Genomic DNA, 16892 nt, shown 5'->3' on the forward strand with positions numbered 1-16892 from the left:
TGCTGCTCCCTGGTCCTCAGACACCTTCTAGAGTCAGGGGAGGTGTGAACATGCTTTACCATCGCCCATCGTCCAGCCACCTGCCAGCTAGCCCAGTGTTAGAAGCACCTTGTCGACGGTGTGCTGAAAGGCAGCTGCCTGCTTCTCTTGTATCACCTCCAGGGCCCTGAACAGTGCTAAATGCATTTCAAGTGCTCCCTGAAGACTTACAAACCACAGTACACTGAGACCTATTTAATGAAACGCTGCTCTGGTACTTATTAGCTGTGTGACCTTGGGGAAGTTAAACACCGCTTTTGAACCTTGATTTTCTCATACATAAATATAGTTAACACTAAGACCGAGGATTACTCAAAAGTTTAAATGTAACACATATCCGTCCACAGTAGGCAATCAATAAATATTAGTATGAGGTGGAGGAATAGAGGAACTTAACAAACAGCTAAATATAAAACCAGGTTCTTTTGTTCTCAAAAAAGAATCCTTAAATGGAAATATCTGCTAATGTACTTGTAATCATCTTTTAAATATCACAGGGTAATAGTGACATGTTATGGTGCAGCGTGTTGTGGAATACTGCACTGCAATGAAAAAGGATAAGTTGTATCAATCTGTGCACACAGATAAATGGCCATGTTGAGGGAAAAGGGCAAGCTCCAGTATAAGAATAGAATAGCTCCTCTCTCCACTTAAAAAATAATTACATACGTAGACAGTTTGGGAAAATACATATATAATTGTTAAGAACTTGTGAGAAGTTTCTCTTTTTGCATTCCAGTTTCTTTTATAATTCCCAACATACACACAGGCATTTACACAAGAATAAATAAATAGCAAAAGTTACGTAATTCTCTTTAGCCTGGATTTTTTACAGGACTTTGAAAGTGACTAAACTGAGGAGAGGTGGAGCATTTTCCTGGCAAGCAGGAGGATTTCCATGCCCAGCTTTTTTTGGGGGGGCGGGGGAGAAGTTGGGGGGGGGGTTTAGACTGCTCTAGCACCACTCATTACTCAGCACATCCCAACAGGTAGTCTCTCTCTCATCCCTGCCACCCCGCAGCCGTGACAGAGAAACAGAGGAGCTTTGATAGAGGTCGGCTGACACAGAGTAATCAGCTGAAAGCCATTTGCTGAGTTGTCTGACTGCCCTGGGCCCGAGGTTTTCCTTTATTCATTTATCATGATATACAGCTTTGGCCAACATACACACAGGAGAGAAATTGTTGACATGTGGGACCCAAGTACAGAAAATCTTTCATTTTCCCCCCGTCTGTTCACCAAATAAGTTTTTGTTTATTTAAAGACTACAGAGGATTTGGCTGTTAAGAACCAAATGCCTTTGGAGTGGAGTTACAACATAATTTATCATTTCCTCTGTTTATTAAAAAATCCTGCATCTTTGAGAAGCACATTTGCAGTGACTGGGGGATTTCGGCCACTCACGAGAGACTCGCAAAGCCCTCGCCATGTGGCTTACCCCCCAAAAAGACTCCTTGATTGCTATTTCTATCCCTGTTCTCCCTCAGCTGACTTCCGATTGTGATGGCTTCTCGGGGCTGGCAAATGGGGTCTGAGCGAGGATAGGTCGGAGGCCAGCAGACTGTGTTGGCTTCTCTCGTCTCTGAATCGGCTCTGCTCATGAATCCCACACTGTTGTGGTGTGCTCGGGCCTTACGAGTCACAGTGCTCCTGCTGTCACCCCGGGGGGAGGGGGGGCGGAACGTATTGGAGACCAGCCGGACGCTGCTCTGCAGAACACTGGGCCCAGGCTTCTGATTGAAAGGCAGATACACAGCAGAACTGGAATATGAACTAACCCCTCCCCCGGCACAGGCACTCATCCAGGGCGCCAGGTGATCCTCACAGACAGGGCTCCCTCCTTACCCACCTTGTGTTTCTCAGGCATAGCCTGCAAGCTGGTACATAGTTGGTGCTGAGCGTTTATGAAAGAAGGGGATCCCACCATTTGAACGCTGGTCTGTGGACCTAGCTGTGGGTTCCTCTCTGAGCAACCTGCCCTCTGTGGGGCGAGGCGGACAACGGACAGGAAAAGGCTCTTACCGCTGACTAGCTTCGTTCCTTTGGGCAAGTACCTTAATACTGTCAAGTCTCAGTTTTCCTATTTACAATGGAAATAATATAAGCCTTGTAAGTTCACTGTGAAGATTAAAAATACTGCCTAGAGCAGCATCTAGGTCACAATGGCTATAGAATGAACAAATGAATGAATGAGCCACAGAAGGAAAATTATCAGAGGGGCGGAAATACTCAGCACCCAAAGAGGGCTGCAACAAGCCTGTGGGGGCCTTTGGGGGGGGTGGTCACATTACCAAGCAAATGCTGAGGACAAAGACAAGGGTGGAAAATGAAGATGAAAGTGCCAGGGCTTGGGGAGAAAGGAAAAGGAGCTGGCACTGTTGAGTAGCTGCTACGTGCAACTCATCGACAACCCTGAACGCCTACTATGTCCCCGGCATGAGGCCAAGTTCCGAGGAACTGAAGATGTACACACCAGCTATCACACAAACAATTAGGGTTCTGATAAGAACAGCGGACAGTGCTATGAGCCGCGATAACAGGGGCTGGGAGGAAAAGGAAGACTTCCTGGAGGAAGCGCGATAGGAGCTGAGCCGTGAAGGATGAGCAGAAGTGGCCAGGAGGGAGGCGGAGGGGCCGACCAGGCAGAGAAGGAGCGAGTGTGAAGATGACCCGGCACAGGCGGGCATGGGCAACAGACAGGCCCTCGGAGAACAGGGATTCAGACCGACTCTCGCTCTCCAGGGTGGTTACGCTTCCACTTTATTCAGAGCTGTAGTTGGTGTGATGGCCTCCAGCAAAGGTTTCCAGTTGCAGGTGAAGGTCCCAGCAGAGTTCAAGTTGGGGACAGGGCCAGACCCATCATTTGATAAGGAGATTCCTGCAACGAGGAACAGGCAGTACAAAACCTGTCTAGGGTCCTTGTCACTTGGCAATGTCACAGTCGAGGCAAATGACCCAAGTAAAGGCCCTTGAAGCCTCTGAAGGAGACCCACTCCAGGGGCCCAGAGCTAGGGGGGAGGGGGGGCGGGGGAAGGGGTGGGAGGAAGCATGAGCAGGTCTGGGTGTCCCACAGGAAGGCTGGGCCTCACAGGATGCAAGGCTGAACTGTGACAGTCTCCCGGGTGAACAGGGAAGAGAGGCGATGATTTGCCACCCAAGGGCTCCACTAGAATCAGGCCTTGGTGCTCAGCGGGCTCTGGTGGTCTTTCACCCAAGGAGCTCTTTGGTCTTCACGGCCAGATGCCGATCCAGCTCCGCAACCGTGTCGTCGGCCATTTGGCTGATCTGCAGAAACAGAAGGGGAGAGCCTGGAGACAGGGTGGCAACAGGCAGGGGAGAGATGACCCGGAACGATGCAAAGATTACCTGGGAGACAAGGGTGGTGACAGAGCTCATAAGCATGGAGTCCCAGCCAGGCACTGCACTAGGATCTTTCTACACACACGGATTTCTAACGACAACCCCGCGAGTGACGTGTCACCGTAACTCGCATCTCACAAAGGAGACACTGAGGCTGTTAGAGCACTTGTTCAGGACATCGTTAGAAAGCTGCCGTGATGGATTTTAATCCCGGGTGGTCTGATTCCACAGCCCCAAATTCTGAACTATTATTACAGAACACATGGACACCAGCCTATCTGTCCCTTAACAGATGTAGAATTTCCTGCACCTCGGGAATCGCTGCTCTATAAAGCCCTCCTACTAGCTGAGAAGAAGAAAATGAAGATGTCAATCATTAGGTAGGGAAAAAGTGTCTTGAAAAAAAGATGAAGTATATCTGGTTAACAAACACAGAAAATTCAACAGACACTGAAGAAATGCAAATTAAAACAAGATATAATTCAGCTATCACAGCTAACAAAAATTTGATGTTGTGGTTTTTAATTACAATATTCACTGCCAGAAAACTCTGGTGAAGTGGATAAGCTCACATATCACCCACAGGATCCAGAATGAGACAAATGTTCCTATCATTTTTCAAGCCCCAAATCCCTCAACTGGGAAATTCTCACCACACAAATCTGCAAAGACCTTACATTTTCTATGCAAAGATATTTACCCAAGCTTTATCTTTAATAGTGAAAAATCAGAAAAATCTAAAGTGACAGAATGGAAAAACAGCTGAATACATATAACCACTGAAACAGTTAAGACTATTTCTCATAGAGAGTATAAATATGGATAACATTCCAGTTTGTACTTCTGAAATGTTGACTGTCTGAATGTTTTGTAACAAGCATGGGGTGTTTTTGTAATCAGAAAAAGATAAACATTTCAAGATATTATTTATAATACCAGGGGAACATGGCCACTTGCCCCTGAATTACAGAAAAAGCAGAAGACAAAACCTAGTAAAAAACGATCTCAAATGTTCTAAAGATATGCATATTTTTTACAGCTGGGAGGATACATGTCAAAATATTATCTGTTGGTGATGGGAAGACAGATGATGTATTATTCATGTCGGTCTCGGCCACATCCAGCCTAAGGCCCAGCACATAGCAAGTGCTCAGGAAATATTGGCTAACTGAACAAATATTGAAGTTTTCTGTGCTTTTCTCTATTTCCCAAGTTTTCAGCAGTAAGTATGTTCTCCCTCTAAGAATAAAAGTCAAAAACCATACAATTTAGTCAATGTTGCTGCCTCCTTCCCTGTCCAAGAGGGACTTGAGGCAGGAAGCCGAGGCAGGCAGCCTTGAGGGGTGCTTGGTGCCCAGAGGCTGGGTGTTCCGCAGCACCGCAGCTAGCTGACACCCTATTTGCAGACCGAAGGCCTTGGCCAGGAGCCAAGAACTGCACAAGCCAGAGGGGCAGAACCTCAGAAGGATTTGGAGCGACTGGTCCAGGCAGGGAGACAGCCGGGCCCTCACCATGGCAACAGCTGCGTTTCAGCAGGGAAAGCAGAGCTCAGCTGCCAGCGCACGGAAGGGCCCCCCTCGCCCGCCACCCCAGCCCCTCAGCGGCTTCCTCTGCTGCCACCCACGCAGTTGCTTGCGTGGGGTGTGGCGTGGTGCCCACTGGCACCCCAGCACCAGCAGGCTGGCAGCCCCAGGCAGCCAGGAAGGAGGGGGGCAGCCTTCTCTGGAATATGGGGGCCAAGGATGGGGTGGGGCTGGGGGAAGGGGACCCAGAGTAACACCACTGTATATGGGTGCTGGGTAAACGGATGCCTCGGTGAGTGACGGTGTACAAGCCACTTCCGGGCTACGGGTCCGAGTGTCCTCAACTATGAGATGGGGACGCCCACCCCCTTCCCGAGACAGTGGCTGTAAGGGTTAAACAAAACCATGAATATGCAAGTTGTTTCAATCTGGTTATTTGCTATGCAAATACTGCTTGTGCTACTCTGATATTTTTACTATCGCTTCCTGACTTCTTTTCAAATTAATCAATTAATGAAAATATTTACAAACCTGCTGCCGTATTACAGGCACCAAGTGCCCTTGGGACAGTTTGCCTGCAAGCTCCTCTTTTCCATCATCATCATCAGACTTCTTAAAATGATGATGAGTAACAACGACAAAATACCCAGACAGCTCCGGCTTACTGCATGTTTATCACATGCCAGACACAGGGCTAAAAACGTCACCCGCTTTTTCATATCACCCTCAAAATACCCGAAATACCATCCTCATGTCCCTTTAACAAATGATGGATGCTAATCATTCACCTGACAGGTGCTTAGGAGTTCATACTCTGCAGACCTGTTCTGTCCTTCATTCAAAGCCAACCACTTCATCTCACCTCTGCAAGGCAGGCAGAGCAGAATCACGCCCATTTCACAGAGTAAACGGGTTAAACCACGTGAACCAACCTGCCCAAGACACAGAAGTCAGTGGAGTGACGGAGCCAAGCACTCGTCCGTCCTGACGGCATGTGGGGCTGCCAGTGCATTTGGGGTGCCCGCAGCCCCTGGCCTAGTCCTTCTTCCTTCAGGTAAGCTGTGCCCAGGTTATTCAGTCAGTCCCAGTTCTACTTCCAGAGTCACCAGGTTGGGAGACAGAGGTGGGTGGACAAGACAGCAGACGATGGCTAAGCGCTCCCCGTGAGTCTGCACTGGCATGTGGTGCTCTGAGCCGACCCTCCCACTTCGGAGCTGAGGAACAGAGGCTCAGAAAGGTTGAGGCCATCTGCCGACCTGAAGTGCCAAGAAGTGAAAGAGCTGGGACTTGAACGCAAGTCCTGCTGACTCAAGGCCAGGGCCTTTTCCTTTACAATAAATACAAAATCATAAAGATGAAGACATCATGCTTGTCATCACTGTCATCGTCATCACCTTCTCTCCCACATGTTCGAGGAAATGAAAGGCAGAGACAGAGCCAGGGCGCTAGACTACATCTGGGCAGGCCTGGGGAGCGCGTTGCTCTCCCAGAGGCCTGGCTGAGGCCTGGCTCGCGGCAACCACAGTCCAGAGAGGGCTGCTCCCAGGGCTGCCTCACGCATCCTGCCTCGCCGCTGCCCATCTGCAGGAGTCCTGCCCTCCTCGCGCGGCTTCGCAGCGGAGCAGTCTGTTTCTCAGAAATTTCTAGGCAGCAGTGAAAGGATCTTGGCGGGATTTACTGCCGGTTTCTGCCAAGCGTTTTAATGTTCAGCAGGCCCATTCAGAGCAAACAAAAGCGAAGGTGAAACAGCAGGCCGGCAGATGCCAGAGTCCCGGGTGGGAAGACCTGGGGCCTTCAGCAGAGCCGGCCTGGCCAGGCGGCTGGGCAGCTGCAGGGAGGGTGGACTCTGCCGTGAGCGCAGGCTGGACCTCCGATAACCGAACCGTCTCATGCCTCCACGCTAAAGGGGATGCGTCTTTATGACACAGCTTTTACACGTCTGACCTTCAAAGAATATTGGAAAATGAAAAAATAATTTCACAGGGAGTAAAGTTAAAATTGTTCCTAATCCTATGACCTGAGCGACCACCATTAACATCTGATGAGGATAAGCTGCCATCATCTGTAAAATATTTTTATAACCGTGTCTGTGTAATGAGTCAGTGAAGGGCCATTAAACAACTTATATTCCCACTGTCCGGATTTACAGTTTGCAGTTCTCTACTGTTAAATACAGCACTTCTAAGGTAAGATTCCTGACCACTTATTTTGGACAAGTTCCTAAGTTACTGAGTCAGAAATGGATGAATTGTGGTATATGCTAACATTTTATCCTCTCAAAAGGTTATATGGAATTATATGATTATATAAAAGCTTCTGTGGAATGTGACAGTAAAAGTGATAATTCTGAGATAAGCAACATGTAAAGTTCATAGTAAAAATAAGGTTCAAATGACAGGGATCAGAAAAGGCAAAAACAAAAAACAAAAGCACCACATTCTAAAAACCATGGAAGGTTTGGGCCGTAAAGTCAAGAACCTTGAAAATACATGTCCCTCTGTACCCTAATTCCACACTCGGGCCTGAGGAAATTCATCTCGACAAAGATCCATGTCCACAAATACTCACAAGCATCTTTATACTAAGAAAAAGGTGTAAACAGTGTTCAAGAAGAGGGCTCATTGAAAGTGGCTTCTCGCAAAGCCACCAGGGCTATTTTGCAGCCACCAGAAATGAGCTTACAAAGATTTTTTAAGACATGAGAAAATATTAATGGGTTTAATGCTGAATAGAAAATTAAAGGCGGATACAACACTGCACTGTGCTATAGGTACACAATCACAGCACAAACGATCCCATTTTAAGAGGGGTAGAGGAAGAGGAGAAACAGTCCAAGATGTTGAGAGCACCTGTTGCTGCAATGTGGGCTTATGGGACACATTTTTTCCTGTTTTTTAAAGTCTTCTGCCCTTTCTGCACTTAAAATTTTGTACAAAGAGCAAGTATCACCTCGATAAACAAGAATGAAATAAGTATATCTGTAAAACGGATAAAACAACAGTCCCTGCCTTGTGAGTTTTAAAAACAAAACCAGGGAGCATGTTGGCAGGAGGGAAATTAAAAAACACACACACACAAAACACCACAGCACAATGTATACCTGGAACACCATAACTGTGTCTTCTGTCAGGAGAAAGAACAGAATCCACTGTGCATGAGACTGTCCCCTGAATATTTCCTTGCTCAAGCTTTCAACCACGTGACAGTAAATAGTGTTAATGACAGTAGGAAGAACTAGTATGTAAATGACAACATGTCAAGTAATAAAGATCACTGATTGCACTGGATGGACCGTCAAAACACATATGGTGTGATCTGTTACGTATGTGCTCACGGAGATAACTTGAGTTCTGCACTAAAATGTTATGGTCTGTCCTCGGTGACAAGATTTCAAATACTTTTTCAATTAAAAAAAATTTACACTAAATAAGATTAGTTTAGTATCAAGAAAAAAAGCTATATTCATTAAAAAAAATAATAACAGTAATAAGCACTGAAGAAAAACAACCTAATCTGAAGAGAAAGATAAAAAGTCAGGTGCTAATGCGCGAATGTGTCCAGCAGGGTCTCTGTCTGGCTTCATCAAGAGCACTGGTTACCTGGTCATTCTTCCTCTCAAGGAGTTTGGGCTCTGACTCCTGAGAAGGACGCCCACATTTGCTGAATGAGGCAGAACCAGGGTCAGAGGTTGGCCCCCAGGAAAAATGAAAGGTCAAGGGTAGAATGCAGAGATAGGACCCCGTGGTGGTGGACAAGGAGTAGGTCCCCCTGGGACCAGGGCCCCAACTCCGGAGAGGCCTGACTGGCGCTCAGAAGAGGTCTCCAAAACTGTGTTAGCTGCTCAGAGACAGAGCAGCACCAGGATGACAGGAAAGGAGTTGAGAGCCCAGGAGCCTGATGCCCTAATGGTGCTTCTAGAAAGGCAGGAATTACAAACCCCTTGTTACAAAACAAGCAAGCTGCAATGAGTCAAGCCGCTTCTCCAAGGTCACAGGACCACTGGAACATGGAACTGCAGGACCATCTGGAGAACTTTTTCAAAATTCATATCCCTAGGCAGACCCGCTCAATCAGAAACTACAGAGCAGGCCCTAGAAATCCATCTACAGTCCACCTCCCATGGGTGACTGCAGGGCTGTAAAAATGCCCGTATTTTTAAAAGCTCCTCAAGTGACTGACGCAAGTGGCAGATTACTGCCCAACAAATGCCAGCCCCCTTCTCAAGCCTCCCTGTCCAAGGATGGCGGGCATACCCCTTTGATTTGCCTACCCCCAGTTCAAGCCACAGGGACTTCAACACACCCTGTTCCTCGACCGTCCCCTCTGCTCTCACTCTTCCCCTCCGAGAGCTCCTTGAAGACGCACTCATGCCACTCCTCAGCCCACTCAGGACATGAGGCCTCACTTCCCAGCACCCAGACAGCCAAGCACACCCAAGGAGACCGAAAGTTGCTGGCACTTGGGTCCCACTTCTGCGATTACCCAGTGAGCAACTCTGAGCGTGTTATTCAGCCTCACTGAAGCTCAGATATCTCACTACCTCAAGCTTTGTAGTGCTAAGGGTAAATGAAGTGAGGTCAACTGCTCAGTGCAAGGGCTGGCGCACAGAATAAGGTCAAGAGAATCTCCCCTTCCGTGTCCCAGCACAGGATTAGGCCCAGAACAAGCCTGAGTCAATGCAATGACATCGATGAAAGAAGCCAGGGTGTTCTCATTCGCCTCCCTTCAGACGGGGACAGGGAGTCTGTGACTCACATACACAAGCAGCGTGTCTGCTGGTGCCGGTACCTGTTTCTCTATGAGCCTGATGGTATCCTCTGAGACCTTGTCCTTGGATTTCTTCAATTTATTCATTGCGTTGGTACGAACCTTCCGTAAAGATTCCTTGGCCTTGTTGGTGTTCTGTTTGGCCAGTTTCACCAGCATTTCCCTGTGTTCCCTGGTGACTCTGACAAGAGACAGAAGAACAGGCAACAATATCAGCCTTCAGAATCACTGCTAGATGAACGGCCCCCATCACAGCACGGGCCAGAAATCAGCTTCTGCTGATTTGGAGATTTGGGGTTGCTCGTTACTACAGCCTAGCCTGTCTTCTCCTAACTCACACACTACGCCAGGATGTGAAGAACGGGCTGAGGAAGGAAGCCCACACTCAAGGCGAAAAGCCACGAAGACACCAGGCTTCCTGAGGAAATGACAGGAGCGTGTGTAACAAAGAAGGGTGTGAGCAGAAAACTGGGCTGGAAAGCCTGGTGAGCAGCATCTTCCAAGATCATGAACTCACGATGAAGAGAAAAAGGGCCAGAAGTTTGCTTTGTATCTTACACAAACCCAAGTCAAGCCGGCCTGTCCCAAAGCCAGTGGTCCTAGCTTGGCGAGCTCCCCCTGCCCCAGGATCCCGAAACGGACGTCCCTAGAGCCTAACCCTCACGTCAAGTGGCTTCTTGCTGAATGGGGACAACTTCAAGTTCTGGGTGTAAGTTTCCTGCAAAACAGTGACAGCCAGGTGTTGAAAAATACCTTATTTTTTTTCCTTGATAAGATGAGAAAAAGGTGAAAAGAATTGAGGAGGAAAGGATACGCGTGGAAGACGAAGCAGGCAGCATGGCTGTGCGATGCTAAACCCTTCCGGACTCAGCTATTTGCAAACACTCTCAGGATAAAAGTGGCCTGCTCATGACTCAAGCCCCTCTGTGCCCATGCGCCCTGCCCCTTCTCCACCTCCCCAAGTCTGACGACTCTTCAAACTGGATCCCGACAGCCCCACTTTCCAAAGCTGGGGTGCACAGACACAGAGGAACCCGCCCCAGGCTTCAGTGACAGAACTGGAATTCCAGGCCAGACCTGCCCAGCCTGTATTCCTGCCCCGGCTCTACACGGCCTCCCCCCGAAATCCGTCTCAGATAAACCTTGCTGCTGCCCTTGCCTCTGCTTCCAGGCAGGAAGCTTTTCAAAGTCAGTAATCTGAATCTTGGGGCTGAAAAGGACAAAACCACCATGTCAGGAGTTTAGGGATTTGGATCAGATCTTGTTACTTTTATGGTTTTTAATTCATTGAGCAAAAATCATGCTGACATGTTTAGGTCTCTTTTTTGTTCTGCCAAAGCATATGTCAGTATAAGAAAGGAACAGGAAAATTAAAACTTGATCCACTGATTCAAAAAACTTAATCCTGCTGAAATACTAGGAGGGGCAGAAAATAAATGAATCTAAGTCAGTAAGAAGCCTCTTGAACAAGACACGCTTCCACCTTCAACCCCATTTACCATTTTAAATAGGTGTCCTACTGCTTTGACCACCTTTAATAAAATAAAAAACTGTTTGTGACTTCCTTTTCACTAGATTGTTGTGTTTCTCTTTTGCCGCGCCGCGTGGGTCACCTCCAGGGTGGGGACGAACTCACACCCCAGTGGCCGAGGCCAGCTTGCAGCGCTGCGCTTTGACGCGCCACCAGGGGGCGCCCCGAGGCTCAAAAATCTTAAGCATCGGATTGTAGAAAGAAAACAAAAGTATCATGTACACAGCCTGACCGTAACAAAGGGTATTTACTCATGTAAGTGGGACACCACTGGACCATCAACACCAGTTTCTGTGCATCACAGCATACCAGTTACTATTGCTGACAAAAATAACGCCATTTCGTACCAGTTATGATTGCTGAGGAAAGTGCCGTGGGAAGGGTAGGGGCAGACGAGGCAGTGAGGAGGGGGAGGAAAGGGCGTGGGGAGGGCAGTGGGCATGGGGAAGGCTGAGAGGAGAGCGGAGGTGGGCGCTGGCCGGGTGCTGAGCTAAAAGGTGTCCGAATCACCAAGGTGAGAAGCAGATGGGGCAACAGAAAGGTCCTGACCCCCAGCTGACCTCACTGAGCCTTGACTTCCTCCTCTCTCAAATGTAGGTAACAGAAACACCTTGCAGGGCTTTTGGGAGGGACAGACACAACGTATAAAGTGCAATAAAGAAGCAGCATCTAGTGGCCTTGAATAAGTGATAGCATTTATGAATGTTTTAATTAAACACACTTAATTACTTCCTCATGAAACAACGAGGGCACATCTGTTTTAGAAAAAAGACATACTATATTATGGAAATATTTTAATTCCTTTCCAAACCAGTGATTAATACATCTGATCATCTGCATCTCGCATTCACGGGGTTCTGTGCTCACTCGCTCGTTTGAATTCTGGGCCTCTGGACGTGGGTGGTGGATGCTGCACCCCGGTTCCGAACATGGTGCACCTCCATTCATCAAGCACTGCCTGAGGTTCCTGTGTTCCGTGCCGGGCCCGGGGTCAGGCTGAGGTTCTCAGAGAAGAGCAGGGCCTGGCAGCTTCCTAGAGGCTCAGTCCAGTGATGGAGACACACCTGCACCATGGCCCAGAATGGGCATTTCCGGCAGAGCACAGTAATAGAATGGCAGGAGGGCAGGAGACTGGAAAGGGAGCATCAGGGTCAAACTTGATCTGCAGGCCTGGCGTTTCCAGATTCTTCTTTAGCCACAAACTGCTGGCTTTGAAGAAAATGGCAGAGGCCATTTATAAATCAGATGAAAAGAGCTTTCAGTTAATCGAGGAAGGGCGCAGGTGGTCTTCTGCCCGGGCCTTCGAGGCTTAGTGCGCGTCTGACTCCCACCGGGGGGCTGCCACTTACTCGCTGAGTAACTTTAGGCACGTGGCCAAAGTCTGCCAGGAGGCTCCAGGCAGGCGGGCAGGCGGGGGCTCAGGACCAACCAACCTTGCAGCAGCTTCTTGGCTGGGTGAGACAGCCAACTTCCCCACTAGGGGCAGGGAGCCCTCCAGCAAAGGCGGGGCTGGGCTGAGCTGGGAGGATCACGCTGTTTTGCACAAACTCCACCAGGGAGGTCTTCCAGCAACTTTCTGGATGGGGGCCTTCCTGCAAAATTCCTTGACCATTTTCCCATGAACAACTAGAGGGCCTGCCCCGCGGGCAACTCAGCTGAGAACCCACTGACCGAAGCGACCCTCCTACTGTTTCCCTGAGAATGGAACACACGTTCAGGACTACTAACTGGGTGAGCAGCAGAGACGCCCCGCTCAGCTCCAGCAATGACAGTGAAAGCCAGTTATGACAGACACTTGCTGGCAGCAAGATCTGTGGTCACTGAGAGGGGCCCTGAGCGGCAGAAAGGACATGCTTTTTGGAAGCAGGAAGCCCTAAGTTCAATGCCAGCTCTGTCGCTTCGGAACTGTGGGCAAACTTGGTTTGTCATGTGTGAAATGGGAGCGAAGAGCACTGAAGGCGCAGGCAAGGCTCAAGTGAAGTGATGGTGACAGGGCTGGGCACGTGGCCAGGGCGTCTGTGCCACAGGAGCACAGGGCAGGCAGGGCGGCTGCGTTCTCGTCCTTACTACGGAATCATTAGCGCTTAGGGGCAAGGAACATGAGGGGTGAGGAAGAAAATGGTCAACCCCATGCAGCTTGGGTTACTGAGTGGCTGGTGGGCACAGAGGAGAGAAATGGGCACAGCAGAAGAGCAGGGAGGAGCCCAAGGTTGTGCAGGACAGGCTGAGGGAGAAGGAGGCGGCTCCCAGGGCAGCCGTCAAAACACATCTCTGACCGCGCCACTCAGAAAACACTCACCACTTCCTCACTGGGCTCTGGGAGCCCTCTCTTGTGCCCCCCTCCCCCAACAGGGACATGACCTGCCATCAGCAGACACACTCCAGGCTGCTCCATACCCATGCTACTAGGGTGGAGGGAGGTGCCCAAAGCCGTGTGGCCACTGGCCCCAAAAGGAAGATTTTATTTACGGGCCCAGCCAGACTTCCTCTGCTTCCCCATCCCCCTCCTCGCCCCCATCCATTTTTACACACACACACACACAATGACACAATGCTTTGAGGAAAATAAAGCAAGGCAGGGAGCGAAGGAGGGACCTTATGATCATCATGTGGGGGCTCCCTCTATTTGCCTTCACATCTGACCCCAATACCACTGCTCCTCTTCCATGGTTCCTTCAGAGGCGGCACTATGCCGTTAGTGGTATCATTACCTGGATTCTACAGGTTAGAAAAGGGAAGCTCAGACAGGTCCAGTAACTGCCCTGGCCATGCAAAACAGTCCCTGGTGGACCTTAGATTTGAGCTCAGTGCAGCCTGATTCCTGGATTCCAGATACCCTTTCTTGGTACTGGACAAATCTAAGCAAGTCTTCTTACTGGTGGGAATGACAAGAACAACTATTTAAGCAACTTACACTAAGGCCTTCTTAGGTATAGAGTTAGCTCACTGTCCCCTCCAGGTCACCTTCCCGGCCCAAGCCCGCAGGGCTGCAGAGGGGTAATGGCCTGGTGGGCTAGAGAAGGGCAGGGGAGGGAGCCGCTTTGGCATGGAGATGGGGGCAACTTCCTCCCGCAGCCCCTCCTACTGTGTTTTCATCCAGAACATCTGTGTTGGGAAGGAGACCTCCCCCACGCCCCCCCCCCCTCACACATACCAATGGCCTCTAAACAGCCAGTGGGAAGCAAAGTTGAAGAGGAGAGGCAGGTACCCTGGGCTGCCGGCAGTGTGCCCAGGCTTGGAAGGCAAAGAAAAACCCTGTCCTGGGGCTCACCCAGCAGAAGGATCGCCCTGGGGACCAGGCGAGCAGGCAGGGGAGGGGAGGCTGGAGAAGCAGCTGCATTTTCTCAAATGTACTTTGTGGCTGCCCCCAGCTTGGGTTGTTGGGTGCTTTTCTTTCTTTTTTTCCCTTTCAAGATCACTAAAGGTGTGTATGTACACGGATTGTGTGAGAAAGAGGAATACCCACATTTTCTGGAATATATACACTATATACATGATCTGTGGTGCAAGAGCCACAGGGTGACATGGCGAGGAAAGCAGAGCTGCATGCAGACAGGTCACAGGGGCCCAAGAGCAACGTAATGATGTGGCAAGAACATGAACTTCAGAAGCAGACAGAATGGACCTGAATAATGATTCTTCTGTGATTAATCTGTGACTCTGAGCAAATTACTTAAATTTTCTGATTCCCAGTTTACTCATTTATACTATCCCCCTCAAAAGGGCATTTGTGACAGTCACAAAAATAATGAGCTCACCATGAAAAGATGTTTGTGATGCAAAAAAACCAAAATCGCAGTATTGGCAGCTACTTAACCCCATTTATAGAAAGTAAATATGTACACAAAGTTTTGGGTATGCAGGGCCCTCCCTGGTGGCGCAGCGGGTTAAAGCACAGCACTGAGAATCTAAAGCCACCTCCGCATGAGTTCGATTCCTGCCTGCCCCGGAGGCGACCACATGGCGCGGCAGACCTCTCCTGACCCGCCCGCTGCTCCCCTCAGCAGTGTACTTCGCCAATCTGCCTGTTCTGCTCCCCACTCTGTCTCTGGTGAAGCCTCTCGCCGCCCCTGAGCTTCTGGCCTGTACCCCAGTTCTGTATGCACAAATAAATAAATCTTTAAAAAAAAAAAAGTTTTGGGTATGCAGTGCTTTTAACACCAGGAAGGATATAGACTACATTTATCAACAAATACTGCTAGGAAGAATACCTGAGGAATAGTAAAATAACTTTATTTTTCTGTAGAATGTAAATATTTACTAAAATGTGTTATTTTTACAATTTAAAGAGAGATGAAAACCATACATTTGATAAAATTTTAGCATTCAAAATATATAAAGAACTCATAATGAACAGAAAAAGAACAAACAACCCAATACAAAAATGGGCAAAGGACTTGAAGAGATATTTTTCTAAAGATGTACAATAGCCAATAAGCACATGAAGAGATGCTCAACATCATCTGTTAATAGGGAAATGAAATGAAAACTATAATAGGATACCACTTCATACCCACTAGGATAATAACACTCATAACAATAACAGCTAGTATAACAAGTGTTGGCAAGGATACTGAGAAATTAGAGCCCTTATATATTACTAGTGGGAATGTAAAATATGCAATTACTGTGGGAAAGTTTGGCAGATCCTCAAAAAGTTAAGTAGAATTTTAACCAAAGCAATATAATCCCTATCAAAGTTTCAACGACATTCTTCAAAGTTATAGAACAAACATTACTTGAAATCCACATGGGACCACAAAAGATCCCAAGTACCCAAAGCAATCCTGACAAAAACAGGGGAAGAATGGCACTTTCACACGGTCAGGCTTCAAACTATACTACAAAGCCATAATAATCAAGACAGTATGGTACTAGACCAAAAACAGGCTCAGAAACCAAAAGAATTGAGTGCCCAGGAAAAAGCCCATACCTAGATGGATAATTAATCTACAACAAAGGAGTCAAGAATATACCATGGAGAAAGGAAAGTCTCTTCCACAAACAGTACTGAGAAAACTAGATGGTCACATGCAGAAGAAAGAAACCAGACCACTATCTCACACTATACTCAAAATGGATAAAAGACTTGGATATGAGACCTGAAACCATAAACTACATAGAAGAAAACACTCCACAACATAGGCTTCAGAGATGTCTTCGTCAATTAATCTCTAACAGCGAGAACAAAAGATAACATAGATAAATGGGGCTACACCAAACTTAACAGCTTCGGCACAGTAAAAGACACTCTACCAAGTGGAGAAAATATTTGCACACCACACATCCAGCAAGGGGCTGATATACAAGATCTAAAAAGAATTCATACAATTTAACTGTAAAAAAATGAGAGGACTGAAAACATATTTATCCAAAAGTGTGTGTGATAATATTCAGAGCAGCATTATTCACAAGAGCCAAACGTAGAACCAACCCAAATATTTACCTCATGAATCAATATATAAAATTCTATATAATGGAATATTGGTGGTGAAGAATGAAGGACTGATGTTTGCTACATGTGGAGGAACGCCAAAAACAACAAGGTGAAAACAGCCAGTCACAAGACCATATATTGTGGGATTCCACTTACATGAATGAAATGTTCAGAATAGACCAGAAAATACATTAGTAGTTCTCTAGGACAGTTGTTCTAGGATAAAATGGGGGTG

The 16892-nt window shown here is 47.9% G+C and overlaps 1 protein-coding gene across 1 annotated transcript in view; it reads right to left on the reverse strand.

The window, feature by feature from the left end:
- Positions 1 to 968: 968 nt before the first annotated feature.
- Positions 969 to 16892, reverse strand: part of MRRF (mitochondrial ribosome recycling factor) — a 40402-nt gene continuing 24478 nt past the window's right edge. The window contains exons 6-7 of the mRNA XM_004677372.2: positions 9711 to 9870; positions 969 to 3324 (exon numbers count right to left, since the gene is read on the reverse strand). Coding sequence (XP_004677429.1) covers positions 3247 to 3324; positions 9711 to 9870 — 238 coding nt within the window. The 3' untranslated portion in view covers positions 969 to 3246. The remainder of the gene's footprint in view (positions 3325 to 9710; positions 9871 to 16892) is intronic.

The sequence above is a fragment of the Condylura cristata genome, unplaced genomic scaffold (assembly GCF_000260355.1).
Source record: "Condylura cristata isolate star-nosed mole 26May11 unplaced genomic scaffold, ConCri1.0 scaffold00006, whole genome shotgun sequence".
Lineage (NCBI taxonomy): Eukaryota > Metazoa > Chordata > Mammalia > Eulipotyphla > Talpidae > Condylura > Condylura cristata.